This window comes from Onychomys torridus, chromosome 2 (genome assembly GCF_903995425.1).
Source record: "Onychomys torridus chromosome 2, mOncTor1.1, whole genome shotgun sequence".
Classification (NCBI taxonomy): Eukaryota; Metazoa; Chordata; class Mammalia; order Rodentia; family Cricetidae; genus Onychomys; species Onychomys torridus.
This window is the reverse complement of record NC_050444.1, coordinates 140,402,931-140,430,056: the sequence shown is the minus strand read 5'-3', so window position 1 is coordinate 140,430,056 and position 27,126 is coordinate 140,402,931. Positions and strand designations below refer to the sequence as shown.

At 42.9% G+C, this 27,126-nt stretch overlaps 2 protein-coding genes across 9 annotated transcripts in view; one reads left to right on the top strand and one right to left on the bottom strand.

Annotated features, from left to right (window-relative positions):
* Positions 1-15,013, top strand: part of LOC118577334 (zinc finger MYM-type protein 4) — a 127,414-nt gene extending 112,401 nt beyond the window's left edge. For all 4 annotated transcript variants that reach the window (XM_036177489.1, XM_036177491.1, XM_036177490.1 and 1 more), the window contains 3 exons: positions 653-901; positions 10,843-10,972; positions 12,252-15,013. In XM_036177489.1, coding sequence (XP_036033382.1) covers positions 653-901; positions 10,843-10,972; positions 12,252-12,459 — 587 coding nt within the window. In that variant the 3' untranslated portion in view covers positions 12,460-15,013. The remainder of the gene's footprint in view (positions 1-652; positions 902-10,842; positions 10,973-12,251) is intronic.
* Positions 15,014-21,243: 6,230 nt separating this feature from the next.
* Positions 21,244-27,126, bottom strand: part of Kiaa0319l (KIAA0319 like) — a 106,642-nt gene continuing 100,759 nt past the window's right edge. For 4 of the 5 annotated variants that reach the window (XM_036178726.1, XM_036178727.1, XM_036178728.1 and 1 more), the window contains 3 exons: positions 26,440-26,531; positions 25,592-25,699; positions 21,244-22,342 (listed from right to left, as the gene is read on the bottom strand). In XM_036178726.1, the coding sequence (XP_036034619.1) occupies positions 22,155-22,342; positions 25,592-25,699; positions 26,440-26,531 (388 nt within the window). In that variant the 3' untranslated portion in view covers positions 21,244-22,154. The remainder of the gene's footprint in view (positions 22,343-25,591; positions 25,700-26,439; positions 26,532-27,126) is intronic. The other variant, XM_036178729.1, reaches the window with a different exon arrangement.

Genomic DNA, 27,126 nt, shown 5'->3' with positions numbered 1-27,126 from the left:
TCAGTCTCGAGGAGCATGGCTGTTAATTCAAGTTAATAATGAGAGGGAGGGTGGTTAGAGATTTAGCTCATTGGTAGAGTGCTTGTCTAGCAAGCGCAAGGCCCTGGGTTTGGTCCTCGGCTGCAGAAAAAAAAGAAAAAGGGGAAAGAAGAGAATGAGAGGGAGGAAGGGGCCCACCTGCTCCCCAGTTACTGGGGCCAAACACATGGAACTGGCTAATGGTAAGCTTGATGGTCTGGGCAGGAGCTGGTTAACTTCCCGTGGATCAAATCTGGCCTGTGTCTTGGTTCTGTAATCTAAGCTAAAAATGTTTTTGCATTTTTAAATGGTTGTAAACTTTAAAGAAAATATTTTGTGGTAGGAAAATTACATAAAATTTGCATATGTTTATTCATAAAACTGTCTCTGGCTCTTTGCTTTCTGCAGCAAAAAGTTGTTCAGAACATGTGGCCTTTTCAGGAAAGATAAACACTGTTTATAGGACAGTGCTTGGGACTGTCTAATTGGATTCCTCTGCCTCCTTCTTCTAGTGCTGCTTCTCTTTGCCTATATAAAGAAGTGGGAGAGAGCAATGATCAGTTAGTCTCTTACTCTATTCATTCTGTGGAATTTGAGAGATCACACAATACTGTCTTCTTCCCATCCTGTCTAGGTTACATGTTCTCTCGCATTGAAGAAGAGCATTTGTGGGAGTGCAAACAGCTGGGTGCTTATTCGCCAATTGTCCTGTTAAACACCCTCCTGTTTTTCAATACCAAATACTTTCAGCTGAAGAATGTTACTGAGCATTTGAAGCTTTCCTTTGCCCATGTGATGAGACGGACCAGGACTCTGAAGTACAGCACCAAGATGACATATCTGAGGTTCTTCCCGCCTTTACAGAAGCAAGAGTCAGAGCCAGGTGTGTTGCTGGTAGAAGAGGTTTCTGTTTGAAGTGCTAAGACAGTTATTATAGAGGGTGGGTCAGTAGTTAATTCTAGACCTGGAGGGTACACTGCAACTTGCTTTTAACGTTTGAATATTTTTCTCTGCTTTCAAGTAGATTATAAGCTCTCAAAATGAGAGGAGTCTGCCTCTTGTACTTTTATTGTCTTTGAGTTAGAAATTTTATTTAACTGGGTAGAACCCCTTGATTTAATTGGGTAGATTCCCAAATAACCTACATGTAAAACATACCAAAAAAGAAGTCACTGATTTACAGCAATTGCCAGGTAAAGGAAACTTGCTTAGCTTTTAATTTGTTGGGTTTTGTTTTTGACTAGAGCATCCTGTTTTAATTAGCTTCTTTTGGTCAGTTCTAAAATTCTCAAGGAACTTAGAAGCTGGCCTAAAGTAGACTGCTATTATCTCGGTAGGTTTGCATCAGCATTGACATTTTCAGTAAGTAGATTATGATCATGTGTTTAAAAAACAGACTAAGTGACTCTTTGTCTTTAATGACTAAAAAATAATGCTGCTCTACAGCTAGAAATTAGACTTCCTGTGTTTGGTTTTGGGTGTTTTCCTTGTCTTGCCATGTTTTGCTCAGGTTATCCTTTGACCTCGTAACCCTCTTGAACCAGCTTTCTTGAGTAAAGTTGGCATTATAGCTATAAGCCGTCATGCTCATACATCACATCTATACACAAAGACATTTCTTAGTTTTTATCAATATTAAGTTCTCCAAATTGAGTTACTATTATTACGAATAAAATACATACTTGAGAATGTAAAAATTTAAATTTCTGAACCTAAAATCTATCAATGGTTGTTACATGCACTCTATCCAGGTTAGCTTGTTTTCTGCTGTCTTTTAGCTTTAAAAAATATTAAGATCCAGGTTGGGGATTTAGCTCATTAAAGGCCCTGTGTTCAATCCTCAGCTTAAAAAAAATAAAATAATAAGATTATCTTGCCTTTTCACCTGGTGTCTGTCTCTTGACTTTAGCTTGATGTTTATGTGATCTGCCTTGTAGTTTTGTTTTTTGTTTTTACTTTTTTTTTTTTTTTAGACAGCATCTCACTTTCTATCCCAGACTGGCCTAGAACTCAGTTGTATTTTCCAAACTGCCCTCATGCCTGAAGCAACACACTTTGCTCAGCTTCCTGAGGGCTGGGATTGCAGGCTCTTTGTTTCTCAAGAAAGTCTGCTTTGGATTTGTAGGTGATATTCGTTGGATGAGTGAGAGAGAGAGGCAGTCAGTTAATATTGCCACTTTTGATTGGGTGCTTGACAATGTTGATGATAAGTTTAACTTGTCTTTTAAGTTACTTGCAAGGCATTTCTGTATTGGAAACTGGAGTGAATTTGTTTTAAAGCAATAATGCACACTATTAAAATAAAGCTGGAGAGAAAAAAATCCTAAGTCATTTGTCAGGGTGACTATAAAAATGGGCTGGGGAGGGGCTCAAGGGATGGCTCAGTGGTTTAGAGCTCTAAATGCTGTAGTTGGACTTTCCTTCTGGCCGCCAGCTCACAAATCATGACATGGAGACTTACTATTAATTATGAAAGCCCAGCCTTAGCTTAGGGTTGTCCTAACTAATTCTTACAACAAATTAACCCGTATTTTTTAGTTTATGTCTTTTTTACATGGATTGGTTACCTTTACTCTGTACAGCCCATCCTGTTTCCTCCACATTTGGCCAGTGACTCCATCTTTCCTACTCTCTAAGTCCTCTGTTTTCTCAGAAGTCTTGCCTAGCTAATAACCATTCAGCTTTTTACCATTCAGCTTTTTATTAAACCATTCACACTGACACATCTTCACACAGTGTAAAAGAATATTCTGCAACATTTTCCTCTTTTTGTCTAAATAAAAAGGAAAGATTTTAACTCTAACATAAAAACTATAAATAATAAGAACAATTATCAGTTAAGAGTTACATTTACAATGTCCAGTCCATTTGTATTTGGTATATTTGGAGAAAATATTCTATTACTAATCCTAACTTTATGAGTCCAAAGTTTTGTACCTAATTTACCTTCTATCATAACTAAGGAAATCTGTAACTTTAACTGTCTAGTCTTTAACTCCATCCAAGATCCCAGAAGGATATAATATTCCAGGAAGTGTAAAGCAAGCAACTTCCAAAACTAAAAAACACTGAGACATTTGGCTGCCTGGACAGTCAACCCAAACCTCCTCTGTAACATTAGGGCATCTATTTTCAGCCTATGGGCCTAAAAATACCTGACAGACTTTTCTGTGAAACAGAAATTTTGAAGGAGTAGCCTACCTTGTCTTGGCAAAGTTTGGCAGTTGCGTTATGTTGTGTCCTGCTTGTGCAGTTTGGACAGCATGCTGTTAGCAGTTGAGTTGAGACAAGGGCAGTTTCTTGCCCAAATGGCTAGCTTTTGCCATAAAGAAAGTGAATTCCATATGGAGGTTCTTCAGTGCCCATCATTTTTTTTTTTTTTTTTTTTAAGTAAGTGGTGCTGCCAAAAGCAGATATGTCTTACTGTCATGAAAAGCCTCAGGTATTAAAACATCTTAAATGCTAGGTTATTGAAGTTTTTGAAAACCAACTGTCTGTCTAAAATATATGTCTGTTTGACCTTGAAAACATACCTATAACATGACTACAAGTTTGATTGTTGTAGGTGACTAACTACTAACCTGCATTTTTTTATTATCCTAAATAGTTTGTAATAATAACTTTCAAGGACTAGAAATTTGCATTACATTCTTAAATGAGGTACATAGGTCTAATACTTTAAATAAGAGTACAAACATATGTACAGTATGTTTTAACAAAAATAAGTTTTAATTTGTATCAGTATACAAAATTCCATATCATTGTAAAATATTTGAAACTAGTGGTTATTCAGAAGTAGACTCAACAATCTACCCTTTTATTCCATTATTTCTATACTATATCCCCTTTTTTCTTTTAGAAAGACACTCTTGAATCTAATCTCCTTTGTTTAGCTTTCTCCCTGACCATGTCCAGTAACAATGTGTAACCAATCCCAACTCAATGATGAAAAACATCCATAACCCATCGAACAACTAAAAATCTCCCACCCCACATCTTGGGAATATGGGCATCTTGATTTTTATATTGCTTCCTACTGTCTGTGGGCGGTGACATCTTTAGTGAACCTGAGAAAATTGAAATAATTGTCAAATCCTGGAAAAACTAGCCATACCATTATTGTCCAGTCTCTGTACAATGGGAAAGCACAAGGCTTATCTGTAGTCCTGGCTACAATAGTCTGTGAGACTGGACCATCTCATCCAGCAGCCTTGAAGCTGTTCTGGATGTGGAACTCTGAGGAAACTGCAATAGAGGCACTCTGAGATGCTGGATCACCTTGGCCACCCGTTTTCTTTGGTGTCTGATCCCCTTGCTCTGAAAACACACAAACTTTCAAAGGTAGCATACATATCTGCATTAACACAAGTATGGACTGCATGTTGTACACAAGCTAGCTAAAGATGATTTTTTTGTTTTATGTCTGAGCAGGTAAAATATACATCATACCTGTAATATAGTTTTTTTAGGTTTAGGTGTATTTCTTTATGTCTGTATCCAGGATTTTCAGGGGGTCTTCCCCGATCAAACCTGATCTCGATCAACCTTGAATGAATCCACAGCCTTTCATTTTCTGTGGAAACAAAAATATAACCTCTTCCCCAAAGCAATACATTTTCTGACTTCCCCTTTTAAAGTTAAGGCATTCCTAGAATATCTAGGCCGGTTTAATTCAGCAGTCTGTTACAGTCCAGTGTCTCTCAGCAGCTGTTGCTTGCTCATCAGCAATCAAAATATTCGAAGTCAACAAGACACCAAATAAGATCCAGATTCTGTATATTTTCCATCTTTATGTGGCTTTAGTCCCAGCACTCGGGAGGCAGAGGCAGGCAGATCTCTCTGAGTTCGAGGCCAGCCTGGTATACAGAGTGAGTTCCAGGAAAGGTGCAAAGCTACACAGAGAAACCCTGTCTCGAAGAAAATAAAAAAAGACTTCATCTTATTATTCATAAACTATTTTTATGGCTGTCTCTACCTATTTTCTTTTCTTTTTTAAGCCTACACACATTTTTTTTTCTTTCAGTTTGTTTATATGGTGTATTACATTGACAGATTTTTATATGTTGAACCATCCTTGTATCCATGGGATGAAACCTACTTGGTCATGGTGGTTAATTTTGTTGATGTGTTCTTAAGATTCAGTTTGCCAATATTTTGTTGAGTATTTTTGCATCAATGTTCATGAGGGAGATTGGTCTGTAATTCTCTTTCTTTGTTGCATCTTTGTGTGGTTTGGGTATCAGGGTAACTGTAGCCTCATAAAAAGAGTTTGGTAATGTTCCTTATGTTTCTATTGTGTGGAACAATTTGAAGAGTATTGGAATTTGCTCTTCTTTGAAAATCTGGTAGAATTCTGCATTGAAACCATCTGATCCTGTGCTTTTTTTGGTTGGGGGACTTTTAATGACTGTTTCTATTTCCTTAGGATTTATTGGTCTATTCAACTAGTTTATCTGGTCTTGATTTAACTTTGGTATGTGGTATCTATCCAGAAAATTGTTCATTTCTTATGGATTTTCCAATTTTGTGGCGTACAGGTTTTTGAAGTATGACCTTATGATTCTCTGGATTTCCTCATTGTCTGTTGTTATGTCTCCCTTTTCATTTCTGATTTTGTTCATTTGGATGCTCTCTCTTTGCCTTTTGGTTAATTTGGCTAGGGGTTTGTCTATCTTGTTGATTTTTTTTTTTTTCCAAAGAACCAACTCTTTATCTCATTGATTCTTTGTATTGTTCTCTTTGTTTCTATTTCATTAATTTCAGCCCTCAATTTGATTATTCCCTGGCACCTATTCCTCCTGGGCGAGTTTGTTTCTTTTTGTTCTAGAGCTTTCAGTTGTGCTGTTAAATCTTTGGTATGAGATTTCTCCAAATTTGTTTGTTTGTTTGTTTGTTTTGTTTTTTTGAGACAGGGTTTCTCTATAGCTTTTGGAGCCTGTCCTGGACTAGCTCTGTAGACCAGGCTGGCCTTGAACTCACAGAGATCCACCTGCCTCTGCCTCCCAAGTGCTGGGATTACAGGTTGCGCCACCACTACCCGGCCTTCTCCAACTTCTTTATGTGTGCATTTAGTGCTATAAAATTTCCTCTTGTACTGCTTTCATAGTGTCCCATAAGTTTGGGTATATTGTATTTTCATTTTTATTGAATTCTAGGAAATCTTTAATTTTTTTATTTCTTCCTTGACCCATTGGTGTTTCAGGTGGGCATTATTCAGTTTCCATGAGATTGTAGACTTTCTATAATTTTTGTTGTTGAAGTCTAACTTTAAGGCATGGTGGTCAGATAAGATACAAGAGGTTATTTCAATGTTTTTGTATCTGTTGAGATTTGCTTTGTGACCAAGCATGTGGTCAATTTTTGAGAGGGTTCCATGGGATGCTGAGAAGAAGGTATATTCTTTTGTGTTAGGATAGAATGTCCTGTAGATATCTATTAAGTCCATTTGAGTCATAACATCTGTTGGGGCCTTTATTTCTCTGTTAAGTTTCAGTCTGGTAGATCCTGTCCTTTGGTGAGTGTGGTGTGTTGAAATCTCCCACTGTTAGTGTGTGGGGTTTGATGTGCAATTTAAGCTTTAGTAATGTTTCTTTTATAAATTTGGTTGCCTTTGTACTTGGGGCATAAATGTTCAGACTCGAGACTTCATCTTGGTGGATTTTCCCTGTGATAAATATGTAATGTCCTTCTCAATCTCTTTCAATTGATTTTAGTTTAAAGTCCATTTTATTACATATTAGATAGCTACACCAGCTTGCTTTTTAAGTCCATTTGATTGGAAAGCCTTTTCTTAGCCTGTTACTCTGAGGTAGTGTCTGTCTTTGAAGTTTAAGTGTGTTTCTTGTATGCAGCAGAAGGATGGATCCTGTTTTTGTATCCATTTTGTTAGCCTGTGTCTCTTTTTAGGTGAGTTGAGACCATTGGTATTGATGGATGTTGATGACCAGTGATTGTTAATTCCTGTTATTTTTTTGTGGTAGTGTTGTGTTTCCCTTCTTTGGTGTTTGTTGGTGTGGGATTATCTATTGCCTGAGTTTTCATGGGTGTGTTTAACTTCCTTAGGTTGGATTTTCCCTTGTAGTGCTTTCTGTAGGGCTGGATTTATGGATAGGTATGGTTTAAATCTTGTTTTATCATGGAATAATTTGTTTACTCTGTCTATGGTGATTGTGAGTTTTGCTGGGTATAATAGTGTGTGTTGTCATCCGTGGTTTCTGAATATGCATTGTCTGAATAATGTTTGTCCAGGACCTTCTAGCTTTCATAGTCTCTATTGAGAAGTCTGGTGTTACTCTGATGGGTCTGCTTTCATATGTTACTTGGCCTTTTTCCTTTGCGGCTCTTAATATTTTTTCTTTGTTCTGTGTATTTAGTGTTTTAATTATTATGTGGCGAGGGGAGTTTTATTTTTTTGATCCAGCCTATTTGGTGTTCTGTAAGCTTCTTGTATCTTCCTAAGTATTTCTTTTTTTTTTTTTTAAGGTTAGGAAAGTTTTCTTTTATGATTTTGTTGACTATATTTTCTGTGCCTTTGAGTTGGTATTCTCCTCCTTTTGTCCCTATTATTCTTAGGTTTGCTCTTTTCATGGTGTCCCAAATTTCTTGGACGTTTTATGTTATGAGTTTTTTTGGTCTTGGTGTTTCTTTGATGAATCTATTTTCTTTATTGTGTCTTCAACATCAGAGATTCTCTGTTCCATCTCTTGCATTCGGTTGGTTATGTTTGCATCTGTAGTTCTTGTTCATTTAGTCAGAATTTCTATTTCCAGCATTCCCTCAGTTTGTGTCTTCTTTATTGTCTTGATTTCAATTTTCAAATCTTGAACTGTTTCCTTCATCTGTTTAATTATTTTTTCTTGGCTTTCTTTGATTTCTCCCAATTTTTTGTTTTTTTCTTCCATTTCTTTAAGGGAATTTTTTATTTCCTCTTTAAGGGCCTCTATCATCTTCTTAAAGTCATTTTTAGGATTGATTTCTTCTGCTTCTTCTGCCTTGGTATGTTCAGGTCTTGCAGTTTAGAGTCACTAGGTTCTGATGTTGTCGTATAGGTCTTTATGTTCTTGCCTGCATTTCTGCACTGGCGTCTACTCATCTCTTCCTCTGCTTGGTGCGGGTGTTGTCTGTGTCTGAAGGTGCCTCTCTTGTTCTAAATGATAGTCTTGCTCCACTAGGAGTTCTTGATCGAATGGGTGCTGTTGGGCTCTGTTTATCTGGGAGCACCTTAGTCCAATCACTGTTAGTGGGTTCTGTCTCAGGGAGCAGTTGTTCCCAATTTGTACAGTGTGGGCTTATGGCTCCAGTGGTTGTTGGGTTGGGTTCTCATGGGGCTGCTTTTTGTTTTTGTTTTTTGGCTGGGTCCTAGGGGCTAGAGACCTGGTCTGCCGGTCTGGAAATGGGGGCTTACCTGTTCCCAGTCGTTGTAGGGTGTGCTTATGATTTTGGTGATCTGATTTGGTGGCTGATCGGCTCCTTATCTTGCGTTCTCAGGTCTGTTTTCCTCGCTCACCAATTCCTCAGCTGATTTTGTTTCCTCAAACTGAAGGTGACAGCTTCTGAAACCTCTCCCGAATGGGTCTCAGCTCAACAGGTTGATCAGTTAGCACAGTTTCATCAATACCTCCAAGTTGTTGGGCTTTGCAGGATCAGCAGCTGGGCCCGTTGGCCTCGGGCAGAATGTTTGGGTCTGTTCTGGTCTCAGGAAGGCTCCTTCCCCTAGTGCTGGGATTAAAGGCATCCCTACTCTGGCCTACACACATTTTTTAAACATACTATAACCTGTTTAGACGTTTTTTTTCCGTCTGAATCTGTCTTTACTGAGCACCTGCAGTGTTTGACCATATGAGACAAATCTTAAACTGCCATGGCAGCAGCTTGGTAGCTACCCATGTGTGTGTGTGAAGAGCAATGGCCCGCCTGGGAGACTGCAGGACTAGAAAGCCACTGGCTCCTTGTCCAGAATTGTTTTTAAGCTTTCTCAGGGCCCTATGTTTGGATATTTGAGCCTCCATGTTGGATGCCATATGTAGTCGGACTTTTCTTTTGGTCTTCAGCTCACAAATAATGACATAGAGACTTACTAATTATGAAAGCTTGGCCTTAGCTTAGGCTTATTCCTAATTATTATAACCAATTAACCCATGTTTTTAAATCTGGTCTTTGATGTGGCTTGGTTACCTCTACTCCATACCGCCCATCCTGCTTCCTCAGTCTGGTTGGCAACTGTGCCTTTCTTCTCTCTGAGTCCTCTCTGTCCCCAGAAGTCCTGCCTAACTAATGGCCATTCAACTCTTTAATCACAGTTACACATCTTCACACTGTGTAAAGGAATATTTTGCAATAGGATGTTCTTCTAGAGGACGTGTTCTATTCCCAGCACCCACATGGCAGCTTATAGATGGTTGTAACTGTGCTTCCAGGGTGATCTCATGCCCTCTTCTGGCCTCTGTGGGCACTGCATGCAGGTAGTACCCAGACACACATGCAAACAAAATAACCACACACATCAAATAAATCAGCCGGGCGGTGGTGGCGCACGCCTTTAATCCCAGCACTCGGGAGGCAGAGCCAGGTGGATCTCTGTGAGTTCGAGGCCAGCCTGGGCTACCAAGCGAGTTCCAGGAAAAGGGCAAAGCTACACAGAGAACTGCTGTCTTGAAAAACAAACAAAAAAATAATAATCTTCAAAAGATGGGTTGGGGCTGGGTGTGGTGGTGCATACCTTTATTCCCAGCACGCAGAGCAGGTGGAACTCCAAGTTAGAGGCCAGCCTGGTCTACAAAGCAAGTTCCAGGACAGCTAGGGCTGTTTCCACAAAGAAACCCTGTCTTGAGAACTAAAAAAAAAAAAAAGAAAGAAAGAAAGAATGAAAAAAAAATGGGTTGGGGATGTGGCTCAGTATATAAAGTGCCTAATATGCATGTGTGAGAACCTGAATTAAGATTCCACAGCATCTTTTTAAAACCAAAAGTGGCAATGCTTATTTGTTACTCCAGCTTCAGAGATGAAGCTCCCATGCCAGCCAGTGTAGCATATGGCTGAGTTGCACGTCAGTGAGAAAGCCTGTCTCAAAAAATAAAATGGAGGTCCAGCAAGGTGGCTCAGCAGGTGAAAGTCGTTGCTTAACCCTGATTACCTAAATTTGATCCCTGCCTGTGAAAGGTAGAAGGAAAGAATCGTTTTCCAGAGTTGTTTTCTGACCTCCACATGTGTATGCAGTGTTGTGCACTCACACAAACACAAGAGTGGCTTGGGCTCCTGAGTCCACCTAGTAGAGCTCAGTTTCATTTAGTGGACAGATGAGAAGCAGAAGCCTCCTTCCTATGCCTGCACCCTGCATTGTCTTGAGAGCCTAGCCACTATAGAGTCCTGTCCTGTCAAATGATACCCATTCTTAGAATACACAAGAAGAGGGAACTTGTGCAACAACTGAGTCAGTGCTGGTGCCACAGCAGAGAAATACATCCCAATAGAAAGAGGACCACTTCTCCTAATCATACTGGAGGAGAATCATTTTCTGCCTTAGTTTATGAACCATGTACCTAATCCATCCTAATCAAAGCAAGCTGCAAAGGAAGACAGCGCTGTCCCATTTGCCACGTGGTGACTCCTCTTTGTTCAACGGGGAACATACGTGTTACATGACAAACATAGTGTTTAGGGTATAAACCAAACACTCTGAATAACACCTGGCACACAGGAGCTCAGTGAGTAATATTGAATAAATGATAAAGGGCAGGAGTGACAAGATCCTTGGCTGTGCAGCAGAGCTCACTAGGTGTGTTGATATTTCTCATATACAAATATTGGTTGTTCTTTTGTCTCAAGATAAACTAACTATTGGCAAGAGGAAACGAAATGAAGATGACGAGGCTCCAGTGGGTGTGGAGATGGCAGAGAATACTGACAACCCACTGAGATGCCCTGTTCGACTTTATGAGTTTTACCTGTCAAAATGGTAAGGGGTCTTTCTGAGTTGTGAGTACAGTGCATTCATCACCCAGCACAAGTCCTTGGGAACTAGAAGCATACATAGTTGGCCTCTAACACTGGGTCTGCCTCTAATTTCATATTTTCCCCATCCTTCTGTCTGCCTAGATTTGGAACTAAGAAGCCAGCCCCCTTCTCCTGTAGTTTTTCTCCCAAAAATGTCTTGGAAAATAGAGATCATACCTCATTTGATCATTTTCAGTGTTGTGATGTGTAATCTATCGTGATTTATTTTTTTGTATAGAAAACAAGTTCTAGGTTGGTTTTTGTTAAACCTAGAAGGAGGAAGCTTTAAAGAAATACAGTTTTGTATTTTAAAAAGTTGAAGTCTGACCAGACCCATCCCCATGCTAGACATGCTGTCACCCTTAGCCATACAGTCTTAGTCCAGAGTTGAAAGTTTTGAATGAATCCCTGACTATAATGTGTGTCTCATACTGTGTACTTTTTTTGTCAAAGAAATAATGACATCAAATGACCTCAGGATCAACATGCATTACTCCTAAAAGCAGCATTTGAAATGAAGTACATGATTTGTGCTTCTATTCTTGTTTGTTTTTTTGTTTTTAGATACAGGGTTTCTCTGCGTAACAGCCCTGGCTTCCTGGAACTCACTCTGTAGACCAGGCTGGCCAGAGGGCACCAGATCTCATTACAGATGGTTGTGAGGCACCAAGTGGTTGCTGGGAATTGAACTCAGGACCTTTGGAAAAGCAAGCAGTGCTCTTAACCTCTAAGCCATCTCTCCAGCCCAAAAGAACTATTTACTGTTTTTTGGTTTTTTGTTTTTGGTTTTTTGTTTTTGGTTTTTTTTCCCTTTTGTTTGTTTGTTTTTGAGACTGGTTTTCTCTGTGTAGCTTTGTGCCTTTCCTGGAACTCACTTTGTAGACTAGGCTGGCCTCGAACTCACAGAGATCTGCCTGCCTCTGCCTCCCGAGTGCTAGGATTAAAGGAGTGCGCCACCACCACCTTGTAATCCTCACTCCTCCACCTTCAAAGCTGGGACTACAGGCATCTGCCACAGCACCCAGCTCTGCTTCCTCTATATTAAAGTCTGCCACTTCAGTTCAGTTCTAAGTTGCTCTTGGGAGGAGAGTGCCTGTGTCCCTACCTACCCCTGTGGTTTTGGTGTTATGAAGTGAGTCGTGTTGAGCCATTATTATAAGAAAGAATGATGTGTATTTCCTGTGTTCTGATCACAGTTTCCCTTTTTCTCTTTTGTTTTGTTCGCTCCCTCCTGTGGGTAGTTCTGAAAGTGTGAAGCAGAGAAATGATGTGTTCTACCTTCAGCCTGAGCGCTCCTGTGTTCCTAATAGCCCCATGTGGTACTCCACATTCCCAATAGACCCTGGAACCCTGGACACCATGTTGACGCGCATTCTCATGGTGAGGGAGGTACATGAAGAACTTGCCAAAGCCAAATCTGAAGACTCTGATGTTGAATTATCAGATTAAGATGGAAATAAGGTTCCTATTTTCATGCGCATTGGTATGCACCAAGCTGTGAATGCACTCAGCTATCGTAAAGATGTATAGTGCAAGTCCTCTTGACTTGCTTGTGAGGCGTGAAGAACAGAAACGTGGCTGTGAATGAAACCGCAAGGAGTGTGAGTGAGTGAATTGGCGGGGAGAGTTCGCAGACATCTTGGAATGACCAACCATTTCCTGAGTGGTGCGTAACCTTATTTTGTTTGGGAATAAGAAATTATGGAATATTTTTAAGGAAAACTGTCGTATAAAATTCTACCATAGTAACCTTAGTTAGAAGGGGTAGCTTTGGAGTGAGACCCTGGCTGCAGTAGGCTATTTGAGCAAGCTGTCCATGAAAGTCAGGAGAGAAATCAGTACAGAGCTGAGACTGACATCAGATGAGGACACTGGGCTCAGCCTTGAAGATCCAATAAAAATACTCATGTTTTTGTAAAAAAGATAGTGGTCTTGATTGATTTACACTGCCAACCCACTTATGTGAAGGAGAAGCCTTTGGTACTTTGACTGAAGGCCCCTCACATCGGGGAAATGCCCTCCACTGCTGTTTGTGTGCCCCTTTTCATTTAGGGTCTTACCTTCTCAGCTGTGGGTGATTGAGGGTGAAGGACCATATTCCACAAGAAAATCTGTGGAGGCGATTAGACCCCAGGTATCTTGAGTGTTTGTGGAAAGCCCACTAAGCCCACTTCTCTGGGTGCCGGCTTTTACTGCTGCTGTCTCTGCCTCGGCTGCGGTGCACGGAAGTGGAGGTACTCCTTTTGTTTCCAGTTCCTCCCCAGTGGCAGCTCTTCTTCCATTGTTTTACTTTCCTGTTCCTAAGTGACTCTTGTCCTCTGCACCCGCTTCTGGAGGTCTTTGTCATTTCAAACAGAATAATCTGTCTCCACAGTTCTGACAAACGTGGGTGATCCCACAAAGACACAGTATTACGTTAGCTGTCTGAATTATGGTAGGGAAGGTGATAGTAGGCTCCTGTGTAAATCATTTGGAAGCTGACCTTATCACCCCAAGGAACTTGAAATTAGAAATTTGGGGATAGAGTACAAAATGATTGTCTTACATATCCATAAGCAGGTCTTCTTACAGCATTATTCCAGATTCTAGTTCTTATGAGGATTGCAAGGCATAGGTGTGTGTGACATTATCAGACTGTCTGCCTCTTCTCCAGTCTCAGTTTCTTCCCTACAAAATTTTGAATCAAGCTTTTAATAATGTTGGCTAATTACTGAGCTTCTTTAATTGAAGTTAATTTGATCTTACAGCAGAGCTGAAAGAAGTCATAAACTTCTTACAATGTGTCACCTTGAAAGACTTCAGTGTGGTCCCTTATTTTAGGTGGGGGTAGCAAGTTTTGTTTTGTTTTTTAAACAGATATGTCAATTAAATACAACAGAATTTTAAATGGACCTTTTGACATTGTGTACTTGGTGGTTCTGTCCTCTGCCTGTAACGAATTTCCTTTTTGTTACCAAGAACTTTGTGAAAGAAGTCAATCTGCCCCAGTCTGTATGGCTAATTCCATCTGTGTTTGTCATTTGTGATGGGGAACTACTTCCTTCCAGACCTTGTTTGATTGGAGGGAAGGCAGTTGGCCTGTCTGATAAGTCACCAATAAACCATCCAGAAATACCAGGTGTCCAGTTCCACTGTATCAGTTATGATTTGTGTGAACACTAACATTTCCCATCTATAGTTGTATGAGAAACAAATACTGTTTAGCTTAGTAGATAAATTGTTATAAAATACCAGGAAAAAATGTATCTTTTAAGAGAACAACCACTACTCAGATCAATGACTGTGTCAGGGCTTCAGCTGCATGTTAGTGCAGGGGCTTCAGACCCCTGAACTGATTTAAAACAGGTTGATCGTCAGTCATTCCTCATAAATGTAGCTGTTCGTTGCATCAGATCACTTTTTATTTTGTTGAAATTGTGTAAAATCACACTCCCCCCCCCCCCCCCCAGGAGGGTGAGAAAAAAATATCAACAAACAGAACCTGAGCTTGTCCTGTCCTGCTGTTCCTTGGTCTTTAACTGTCTTTGGATTTTCCCTTTGCAGGAACCACAGAACTATTCCCATAGAATAAAATAGTATATTTGTATTTGATGGGTGAGTTCTTTTTCTTTGTGGTTTAAAGAACTTTAAATATATTTTTCATTTGATCTTACTGTATGAGCCAAGAGATGTAAAATTACCCAAAAAAATGACAAACAGTTTTCAGCAATGTTCCTTGGTTTCTACTCAGTCCAGTTAATGCATGGTTTCACTGCAGGCTTCCTGTGGCTTGCTTGCTTTCTGTCAAGAGTTGTTTCCATTTTTAGGTCAATATTAACTGTATTGAAATCCCTACAGCTAGTAATACCAAGTGGCATCGCATTACATGCCTCCTTCCGGGCAGACCTCTTCTAGACTGTAAGTGTTTGAGATGGTAAGAATCTGATATCGGGTTTACTCTCATGTATGAATGAGGATCTCGTTTGGGGATATGGGAATAAAGTGCTTTCTTTTTCTTAGTCTCTATAGGTGTCTTGGTATTCTACCAAATTCTCCATAGACTATTTGTGTATGCCCTATGACATTGCTAAGTTTATAAAATTATTTTCCCCCAAAATGGAACATAAAATAGGTTTCTGCAAATGAGTTCCCATGTGAATACAAAGATCCTTTATAGTGGCCATTTGAAAGCTCAGGAAATGGTGAATGAAGTACCAATGCTCCCCACCTTCCTCTAGACTAGAATTGAGCATTATGATACTTTGTCGCTGTTCTCAAGGTATTTTTAATTGCGAGGTATTGTAACTTACTGGAGAGTTGAAGGCTTTGGGGTCTTTCTGGTTGTGGTCTCTGTGTAACCCTAAGTAAATGAAAAACCTCTGTTCAATTTTCTCTGTGACGGGAAACAGTAACAGCTTCTTTAGTTGTTGGACCTTGGCACATGGTAGGCTTTCAAAAGTAAAATGGCTCTTAACACCTTACCCATCTCATGTGTGCACGCTCACCACAGTGTGGTATGGAGCTCAGAAGACATCTGGCTTGAGTTACTTCTCTCTGTCCATACCATGTGGATTCAAGGAATTGAACTCTGGTTGTCAGGCTTGGTGGCAAGTGCCTTTATCTGTTCAGCTGTCTTGTCAGCCCTTCTTTTTATTTACTAGTTTGTTTTTAAACACGTGTGTGTGTGTGTGTGTGTGTGTGTGTGTGTGTGTGTGTGTACAGATTACACATAGAATAGCAATTCATGTGGCAGTCAGGGGACAACTTGAAGGAATCAGTTCCCTCCTGTTACCATGTGTGTTCTATGGAGAACTCAAGTGCTCAGAAGAAGTGCCTTTACCAACAGAGTCATCTCACTGGCCCCAAAGGTTGGTAGGTAGGTAGGTAGGTGTTTCTGTGTCTGTGTGCCATGATGCATGTCTGGGGCCTAGAGAACTTAGTGGAGTCAGTTCTTGTTCAAATCTTAGATGGTCTTTTAGTAACCCAGAGCCAAATATTGGGGTGAATACTGAAAGATCAGGGAAGCAGAACAGCCAGCCACTAGTTAGTTCTTAACTCTACGAAGTCCTGAGCCTAAAAAGACTGAATTCCTGTTTCCTCACGCCTTTCTCTGTCCTGCCATATTACCTCCTGGGATTAAAGGCGTGTGTGCTTAACTAGCAAAAGTGTGAGATCTCAGGTGCTGGGATTAAAGGTGTGTGCCACCACTACATGATCTCTGTCTAATCTAGTGGCTGGCTCTGTCCTCTGATCCTCATCAAGTTAATTAGGGTACGTCACAAGTTCTCTCCTCCACTGTGTGTTTCAAGATAGGTACTTGGCCACAAGTACCTTTACCCATGAAGCTATGTCCCTGACCCCAGATTTTTAAATTTATTTATAATATATAGATTGCTTGTTTTCAAATACACATGAGCTCTTATGTTCAGTATTGTGGGTCCTGCAAAATATTGTAATCTGCAGATCATTTCTGCCTCTCAGAATCAAGTATTCAGTTTAACTTGTGCTGTGGTATAACCAGCCCTAGACAGTAAAGTCAGTCTTCACCCAGCTCCACTGTCCACTGCACCACTTCTGCTGCAGTGTCTGCCTCCCCAGCACTCCCCACACGCCTCCTCTGTCTGGCATCTGCCTCTTAGACACACTTGTCTCAGCACACTGAAGCAAGTGAAGTGAGGAGGGAAGTGTGAGTCCGAACCCTTGTGTCTGCACACTTAGGTTTGCTCTAAGGGCTGCCAGTAGAACTGCTGCTATTTCCCATGTTCTACTTTGTCTTAATTACTTTTCTGTGGCCATGCTAAGACACCATGACCAGCAGTTTCAGAGGGTGAGTCCATGGCCATCATTAGTGCAGGGCATGTCTGGCAGCGTGGTGCTGAAGCAGCAGCTCAGTGTTCACATCTGACCCACAAGCACAAAGCAGAGACACTGAGAATAATGTGAGCTTTTGAAACCTCAAATCCCACCCCAGTGACACACTTCCTCCTACATCCCAAACAGTTCCAACAACTGGAGACCAAGTATTTCAATATATATGTCTATGGAACCTTTCTCATTCAAACCTTCACACACATAACTCTGCTTTGGGGGACTTTTTGCTTCGTTTTCTTTCTTTTTTTAAGTGTTTTTTTTTTTTTTTTTTTTAAAGATTTTATTTATTTACACACCAGAAGAGGTCATTACAGATGGTTGTGAGCCACCATATGGGTGCTGGGATTTGAACTCAGGATCTCTGGAAGAGCACAGCCAGTGCTCTTAACCTCTGAGCCATCCCCACCCCCACCCCACCCCCAGCTATGGAGGCTGTCCTGGAACTAGCTCTGTAGCCCAGGCTGGCCTCGAACTCACAGAGATCCACCTGCTTCTGCCTCCCGAGTGCTGGGATTAAAGGTGTGCGCCACCACCACCCGGCCTCTTTGTTTTTATTGTGTAATTTTCTTGTGTTTAAATGTTTTATTATTGTATGTGGGGTGGTGGTGTGGCAAGCAGAGCAAGCCCTGAGTAAGTGAAATCCTAAAGGAAAGTATATTTTGATATGGTGTGGCTAGTCAAGGACTCCCAAGACCAATGGCAAAGCTATTCATCTATATGGGCCTCTCTCAGAGATGTGACAAAACTTTTCTTAAAGTCTCAGTACGGGTGATTGATCGGTGTGAGAAAAGACCCACTGCTACTTCTTCCTCCCAGATGCCTGAGAGCATTGGCCTGCAGAGACCTACTGAGAGTAGCTATCCCTCTCCTCACACGTAATGCAGGGACGGTTAGACCCCACCCTTCCATCGCAGCTTCACTGTGCATAGCTGTTCTTTCCTCATTCCTTCACCATCCCTCGCTAGAGTTGCAGGACCAAGGCTCCTAAGATTGGGGCAGGGGGCACAGTGCATGTTACAGGACATAAGGAGAACAACTTGATGCCATTGGGTGTCTCTTTCTACCATAGTGTCTGTTGGGTCCAGGGATTTGGCTTGCACCTTTCTCACCTGCCCCTCTTCTGTCTACTTAAAATTAATACAGGGGCTGGAGAAAGATGGCTCAGGCTGTCAAAAGCACCTCCTGCTCTTGCAGAAGACCAAGCTTCAGTATCTAGCATCTACATGGTCTCTCAACCACCTGTAACTCCAGCTCCCATGATCCAGTGGCTTCTTCTGGTCTCCATTGGCTCTTACACACAGGTGGCACATATGTTCATGCAGGTTTATACAAATACAGATTAAGTATTTAAATAATACATTCTACTTTTTTAAATTTCATTTTTATGTTTTTGCTTGCAAGCCTAGCCAGTAACACTGAGCCATCTCTCTAGCGCTTTGTTTATGTTTTAAAGAAGAGCTTGCTATAGTTAAGCTGTCCTGGAACTCCCTGTGATCTCCCTGTTCCTGCTGTCGTAGTCCTGGGATTACAGAGATATACTCCAGTGGTCCAGCTTGCTGACTGAGCATGCTTGTTTACTCCTGGTGTTTAATGGACCTTAACCTTCCTGTTAGGAGTTACACTCGGCTACTACTTTGGGCTTGTCTACACTTACTTACTGCATTGCAGTTTGCCTTCCAGAACGCTAATAAACACTATTAGGTTTGTTTTCGTAGTATTGGCTATTTCTGAGTACCATTTTCTCAGTGATTACACCCTCTATCTAAATGTACTTTTTGACCATTTCTCCAAGAGAAGTCTCCCCTCTCTTAGGCTGGCCTTCATATTGGTATGTAGCTAAGGATGACTTTGAACTTCTGACCCTCCTGCTTTTGAGGCTTTTCTTCTCCTTGAGAATATTTATTAAAATCAGGTAGGGGTGTATATGTGTGTGTATAACTCATTCATATTTTCACATATTTGTATGAGTTGTTTCCATTTGCTAAATTTATTCATATTAGTTTTTGTTTTGTTTTGTTTTTTTTCAGAGCTGAGGACTGAACCCAGGGCCTTGCGCTAAATCCCCAAGCCCCATATCAGTTTTTAAGGAGTGTGCCACCACATCCAGCAGATATATCATGTTTAATATATAGGGGGGGTGTGTGTGCCTGGTACCAGAGGAAGTTAGACGGCGGCACTAGAGCTTCTGGAACTAGAGTGAAACAGTCAGTGTGAGTCACCATGTGGGTGCTAGAAATTGAACCTGGGTCCTCTGAAAGATCAGTGCTCTTGACTTCTGAAGCCATCTCTCCCTGTTGCCTTACATTGCTGGTATGGATAGTGTGTTTACTTGCTGTCAAATTCATGCTATTTGAGTGAGCAGCTATACCCACAGCTATCTGGTAATCAGTCTTTTTTTTTTTTTTTTTTTTTTTTGGAAAAAGACCAAAGCCAAGTTCTGTTCTGCTTCTGTCAGTAGCTTAAGGGGAAGGGGGAAGGTCATGGCCTCCAGGCGTCTCTCAGTTGCTGTTGACTACTATCCCAAAACAATTAGAAGATGGACTTTTAGGAAGCAGCAGCTCTGGGAGGAGGGAGTTATAGACATGACAGACCACCACACCACCCAAGGTATGCTAATTAACCATTGTCATCAGTCTCACAGATTCTCATTATTTGGGGAAATCTTGATTCTTTTGGGTTTTAGTTTGTTGGTAGTAACTCTCCTTTGGAGAAAGGAAGTGGTAGTGATTTTATTAATTGGAATCAAAATATTTTATATTCTTATATTTCAATCTTTGTTTTTTTATATATATATATATATAAAATTTCTTTTTAATTAATTAATTATTTTTCCTAGAGCTGAGGACCGAACTCAGGGCCTTGTGCTTTCTAGGCAAGCGCTCTACCACCACTGAGCTAAATCCCCAACCCCTTTCTTCGTTGTATTTTAAGTGACTCCTATAAATAGAAATTTACCATTATTAATGGTGGTATGGGGGCAGGAGGATCAAGAGTATAGGACAGAGCCACACTTTAAGGCAGGCCTGAAATTCACCATATAGTTTGGGCTGGCCTCATACTCAAAACAACAATCCTTTTGCTTCATCCTCACCAGTGCTGAGCCATCCTGCCTACTCTAGTGATAATTGTTGCCTACACTCCTGTAGTCCACGCAGTTCCGCGTTGTTTGTGTGTTTGTTTTTAAAGATGTGTGTGTGGATACCAGAAGATCCCTTTGGAGATGAAGTCATAGGTAAGCCACCCAGTGTGGTCTCTGGGATCTGAACTCTAGTCATCTGCAAGAGCAGCAAGTGCTATTTAATACTGAGCCATCTTTTCCAGTTCATTTCTTTTTGAAGCAAGGTCTCTCTGTGTGCCTATGCCTGGCCTCAAACTCAGTCCTTTGAATGATGGGATTATAGGTGTGGCACCACTACACCTGGTTCTATTCCTGCTTTCTGATTGGTTGGTTGAAATAGTCTCCCTTGGCTGGTGTATAAATTGCTATAGATTCTTGTCCTGACATTTTTAAGGGTTTTCTCAAAATATTTACAACATGGAACAACTTGACTTAAACTGTATAAGGGAACATTCTCCTATAGAATGATCTAATATAACCACACTTGCCTCTTCTTAGCCAGTACTTTAGACTCCATACAGAAGGGATTATTGGGGCTGGAGAGATGGCTCAGCGGTTAAGAGCACTGCTCTTCCAGAGGTCCTGAGTTCAATTCCCAACAACCACATAGTGGCTCACAACCCTCTGTAATCAGACCTGATGCCCTCTTCTGGCCTGCAGGGATACGTGCAGGCAGAACATTGTATATGTAATAAATAAATCTTTTAAAAAAGGGGGGTGGAGGTATTGTTTGTTGACACCCAGTAGATACCCAGGAGTAATAACCAGATGTTCACCTTCCCCTGCTCACACTTAGCTGTTAGCTTGTCAGCCTTTTGTCCATGGCTGTTCTCAGATGGTATTGGCTAGAGTCACTGTCTGTTGTGATACACTGAAGATATGCATCCCAGCCTCTGTGGTAGTTAGGACTGGGCTATGTGACAATGGGTACATTCATTTTTGTATTCTTGAAATGCTGGGAACTCAAAAAAGGAACAGTATTGCCACAAAATGCTTAATACATCCTTGACCTTAGGACTCAGCTTGGTCACAGGTGGACGAAGTAATTTTTGTGTAACAAAAGGTCAAAATCAAAGAGCATCTACGGCCAGCCAGCACTCAAAGCACAAGCCCACCTACCATGGTAGGCTGAAGCCCTGTACTACCAGCCAGTGTGCTGAGGCAGGTTTCAGGAGGATGACCTCACAGCTAGGTCTACACCACCGATGGGCCCTGCAATACAAGTCATGGATGTAGCACGAAATAGCACAACCTAGTAGCCAGACTCACAATTAAATAGCATGTTTAATTATCTCACAACAGATAGTGCAGTAGTAGAAATTGTAAGTCCTTTTTAAAAAGTCACTCTCCCTGAAACTCCAATTCCTCAACTGCCTGACACCATGGCTGAGAAACTGGTGACAGGGCCAGAGGGGTTAATAGTCTTCCAAGGAGCTGAAAGTCTCCAAGTTAGAGTTGCTTTGAGAGCAGCCAAGAGACACCTATAAGGAACAGGTAGGTGCACATACACTCAAGCACTCACGCGTGCAAAGGACACAGAAAAGACATGGGTTGAGGGACATGGAAGGGATCACAGTGGGGCAGTCACACACATGCACTCAAATGCCACAGACTTCCAGTCTATCTGTGGCTATCTGCTCTGGGAGAATGAGGGGTGGCCTGAGCCTGGAAGCAGGTGCTGGTCATGCCCAGCAGCCCCTACATCCCTGATACAGTCAGTACACAAGCCAGCTCTCGAGCTGAGGGGCCAGGCAGCATCAGTAGTGGGCAGGGATTTCTCTCAGCCTGGGGAAGGCAGGGCACACTGTCCCAGAGAAACAAAGACTATGCTGAGGGCTAGGCTGGTGGCACTCGGTTCTGGGTTCGGCTGCACTGCTCTCAGGCGGGGGGGGGGGGTGGTGGGTGGTGGAGGTGTGTGCAAAAAGGCCCTGAGATGAGGATATTTGAGGGGGGCCTACCACATAAGGGTATAGAGGAAACCTTTTCCATTCACAGCTTCATTCAGGGATTCCTATAAAGTATGTGGATTCAAGTACCAGCAGTTCTGAAGGGGCTGTTGGGATGGAGTGACCAGCACATGCTGGGAGAGCAGCTGCCCCCAGATCCAGAAGGTCAGGAACCAGCCTAGAGGTGCTCCCTGGCGCTGAGGCCCAGTTTGATGAGACAGACCAAAGATCTATAAGATCTCCTCCCGTGGGCTCCTGGTCTTCAATGGCGTTTGCCCATTTGGCACCGATCCATTCTGACCATGCAGGAGCTTGCCTTTCTCCCGGTCTGGCCATGTGAAGATGGCATCGTCGCTGTCCAGCTCCGACTCAGAGTGCATCAGGCTGCTGCTCAGCATGGGGCCTTTCTGTTTGCTGCCTGCCAAGAAGATAAGCCCTCTGTCAGAAAAATCTTCTGAGGCCTGAGTCACAGCCCATCCTTATCTCTACCTGGAGATGAGACAGGGAAGGCTAGGCATCCTGCAGGAAGGGCAGGTGAGAGGAGGGTCTGAGCTGCCTAGAAGAGTCCAGAGAGCAAAGTCTGGAGATGAGACCTGGACTTTCCTACACCCCTGAGCTTTGGTTGTGAGAGAGCTACATAGTGAGACCCTGCCTCAATAAGTAAGTAAGTAAATAAAGCCGGGCGGTGGCGGCGCACGCCTTTAAACCCAGCACTGGAGGGGGGGGGGGTCTCTGTAAGTTCGAGGCCAGCCTGGTCTACCAAGTGAGTTCCAGGAAAGGCTCAAAGCTACACAGAAAAACCAAAAATAGATAAATATTTGAAGATAGCGGGACTCTCACCCAGAGACAGTCCTGAGCAGCTACTTTACCAGAACACACGGAATTCTTTAGGAAGTACGTGGGGCTGGGTGGCTCAGCAGTTAGAGCAGTAGTTGCTTCTCTTCTAGAGGGCCTGAATTTAATTCCCAGCACCCACAACGTGTGGTTCCTATAACTACACAGCTCCAGGGAATCTAGCACCTCTGGATTCCATGGTTGTGTGGGCGTACACTGGTGCAGTATGCACAATTACACATAAAGAATCTTAAAAATCCATAAAGCTGAGACTAAAGACCACAGCAGTCACCTCCACAGCCTTCCTCTCACTGTAGAGGCCACAGGGATGACCTGTCGTTTGCCAACAGCTTTAGGCTACATCCCATCCCAAGAATAGTGGGAATAGCCAACAAGATCACTCCAGCCGTGTTCTAGACCCTGGCACTGCCCAACCACAGGAACTCGCTTCATATCTGTTAAAAAAGTGGTGGCTGTCAGGTGAGTTGTTCTTCACTAAGGCAGTCCACAAACTCGCCATCCATCCTTCTAAACATCGATGACATCTTGAAAGGATTGGTGGACAGCCTGATAGCTGTGAGTGCTCTCTGGTCTCCCAAGGCTGACCACTCACACTCAAGGATCACACCCTGCTGTGGACCTCCTCCCCATGCTGTTTTGGTCATGCAGTGAACTAAGACCCGCCATTCCATGGGGTATATTCCTGGGATATGCATGCAGTCACGTCCAGAGCCACAGAAGGGCACCATGGGCCTCTCCAGTGTGGCGGGAGCAGTTGCAATGGAGGTCCCAGTAAAAGGCCCTGCTTTCCCGTAAATGCTGTCCCTTTTCCTAATGCAGACTGAGCATTCACTTCCTGTCCCCACACACAGTCTCTTCCCCACAGCAAAAGACAATGGCCTTTAAGGAGAACCCTCCCTGGCTGTGCAGCCCACCTCTCACCCAGCACTTGTCTGCCACAGCTCCCGCTCGTGTACTTCACCTGAACACACTTCACTGGGCCTCAACGGTTCTGAGTCTGCACTCAATACATTAAGAGACCTCTCCTCTGTGTGTGTGTCCTCCAAAAGACAGTGATGAACAGTATAAGTGGTCAGTAACATATACTTGTCAGTAAATGACTAGGTGCAGATCTGCTGTAAGGAATGGGCGAAAGCAACCCAGCACATGGCACCATTTGCAGTCCAGCTCTAAGGTACTATTAACGGGCTCTGCCTGGATGGATGCACCAACAGAGGGCCAGGGGCTGACTTCTTAGGTGTGCTCCCTTACAAAGACTCCACATGCTGTATTTCTAATTTTCTGGCAAACTAGGTTGAGCCACAGAGAACTGCCACTTTTGTGAGTGGTAAAAAGTAATTTTGGCTAGGCGGTGGTGGCCCACACATTTAGTCCCAGTATTTGAGAGGCAGAGGCAGGCAGATCTCTGTGAATTCCAGGCCAGCCTGGTCTCAAAGCAAGTTCCAGGACAGCCAGAGCTACACAGAGAAAGCCTGTCTCGAAATAAAGTAATTTCATTTGGTTCAGCCTGCTGTAATAGAAGGATATAAACCTGCTGCTGTCAGCACCTTACCCCTGCAGCTTGCCTTCATGACACTCCTACTCCTAGGGTTTCACCACCAGGCCCTGCCCTGCGTGCAGTCTGGTGAGTCCAGGCCCTCTGTCCACCTTCTCAGGTTTTCTTTTTTGTTTTTGGGTTGTTTTTTGTTTTTGTTTTTGTTTTTGTTTTTTTTGAGGTGGGGGGTTTCGAGACAGGGTTTCTTTGAGTAGTTTTGGTGCCTGCCCAGGATCTCACTCTGTAGACCAGGCTGGCCTTGAACTCACAGAGATCCGCCTGGTTTAGTGCTGTGATTAAAGGTATTTGCCACCACCACCCAGCCTCAGGTTATCTTTTGTGACACAATTTTGAAAAAGGCTTCAAAGTCCATAAGACATTTTCCTCACCCTACCTCTACAGCCATCCCCCATTCTGCCAGCCCTGCAGGCAGCTGCTAGGGTCTCTGAAGTTGTGGCTCATGACAGCATTTCCCCTCTGCAGCCCATCTTGAGTGCTAGGGCCTCTTATGGCTGTGATCCACTTTTGAGGTGCTGATTCTCACTGGCTAATAGAATCCCATCTTTCAGTCCTGACCATTCTCTTGCCTAAGAGTCCTGGTAACAGCTGTCCTGATTCTGTCAACAGCTAGGTAGGAATCAGCCCTGACCCAGTCTGCTCCTCTGCACTGTCACCAATCAGACCAGGCTGTCTACCTGCAGCTTCTCCTTTGGCCGGCTACATGCTGTCACTGTGCTTACAGCATCTCGTTACCACCCAGACAGATGCTCAGCCCTTAGCCCAGGTAAGACACCCCACTACTCTTAGAGGGCACCTCAGCAAAGATGTGCTCATCTATCCAGCCTTGGGTCACTCGCTGGCTCGCTTGGCCAGTGTATATAGCTTTTATCCACCTCCCTAAATGCCCTCTGCCCCCCGAGCAGTGTGGCCTCACCACGTTGCCTGTCTGCAGTGCTCTTGACAGACTGGATAAGCTACTCTTCCTTCACACCTGCTTAACTGAGTGTGTGAGTATGCACTCTTACACACTTCTCTCACTAGGTTCCCTGCTCTGAGTGTGTGAGTATGCACTCTTACACGCTTCTCTCACTAGGTTCCCTGCTCTGAGTGTGTGAGTATGCACTCTTACACGCTTCTCTCACTAGGTGGGTCCTGGAGCCTTAATGCAGATTATCAAAATTGGTGGCAGGTGCCTTTACCGCTGCACCTTTACCTGCTGAGCATCTCAGGCCTTCCATGCACTCCTTTATTAAGACTTTTCACTATCATTCTGTATACCTGTGAGTGTGATTTCGGAAGGGTAAATGGGGTGAGAAATAAACTTTCTGAACATGAAGCAGCAGAACCTGATGAGAACAGGTTGGAGACGAACAGGATGGATGTCCCCTGAAAGTAAATAGACACAGAGGCCATGTAACCAAGCCCGGAATAGAGCTATGAGGGAAGATGGTCGGAGTAAAGTGATGGGGGTCACACTGGCCACTATGGAAGCTAGTTACACACATTATTTGTTTTGGGGAGTGCTCACAATGGAGCTGCCTAGGTGCAGAGCTCAGTTGCTCATGAATACTCATTCTCTGTAGTTGTGTCTTCTCAGAGGACACAAGGTCTTAGGCCTGTCTCCACCACAGCCTCTTCCAACACAATGCTTTAAACAGAAGGGTACTACTTAATGTTTTCTGTAAAAACAGTTTAGAAGTGGCTTACATGGAGAGTGGCTCCCACAGACAGATGACCTGCCCTGTGGCCCTCATGAGAGAACCCCATCTAATGATCAACCTCAAGGGAGAGAGGCCCAGGACGCACCCTAACTCTTCTGGCCCCAATGCTCAGTCCAGCATTGTAGCATGCAGGAGTCCTGGTGGGAGGTACCTGACTGCCCAGCACCCACAGATATCAGGAAACAGCTGGGGGTGTGCCTGATGATAGGGAGGGGTGGGGTAGGAGGTTAGAGGAAAAGCAAGTTATGAGCTGGTCTCTGCCTAGAAGGGACAGACTGCTCAGGTTCAAGAGATTGAGGCCTCAGGGCCATTGAGCAAGAAGCAAACCTGAGATGAGCAGGCGAAGGAGCATGAGGTGGAATGAACACCCAGTTTGGCCCTCAGCACCAGCTCCCAGAGTCCTACCTGCTCGGGAGGTCGGCTTCAGCTCCAGGCTTTCCTGATCGGTGGCATCCAGGATCTTGTATCTGCTTTTCCTCTTGGGTTTTCCTTTTTGCCTAAAAAACACAATCCCTGTCTCTGCTCAGGAAGGAGATCTGTGAGGCTGGGCTGCACATGCACAGTACCTCTCCTCACTTCTCAGCCAGAGCAGGGGGTAACCTGAGAAAGACAAGGGAGCTGTGACCCACCTTGGGGTGTGCTTACAACACAAAGCCAATTAGGACGCATAGAGACAACAGCAAGCCTGGAGGGCATGAGGGGGGAAAGCAGTGTAACATGGAGTTGCTGATGGGTTATCTGGCTGGTGGGGAGTTTTAAAAACTATACTTTTTTAAATAAGGCAATATCTCAGTCCCAGCCCTCTCAAACTGCCCTCAGACAGGTGATTATGTTAAACCTAGGTTTCCTTATGTGTGGATTGGGAGAAGGCTGTTGGTAGTATAAAAAAGGTAATGCCTTCTGAACGTTACCATGACACACAAAAATCATACCTTTGGTTCAGTTATTAGCAAAGCACATTAAAGTCTTGTACATGCCAGGCAAATGTTCTACCACTGAGCTATGCCCTTATCTTGAAGTCATGCTTTAACGATGAAAAACATAATAAATGTAACCACAAAATTATTAATATAGCTAGGTAGGCTGTCTCAA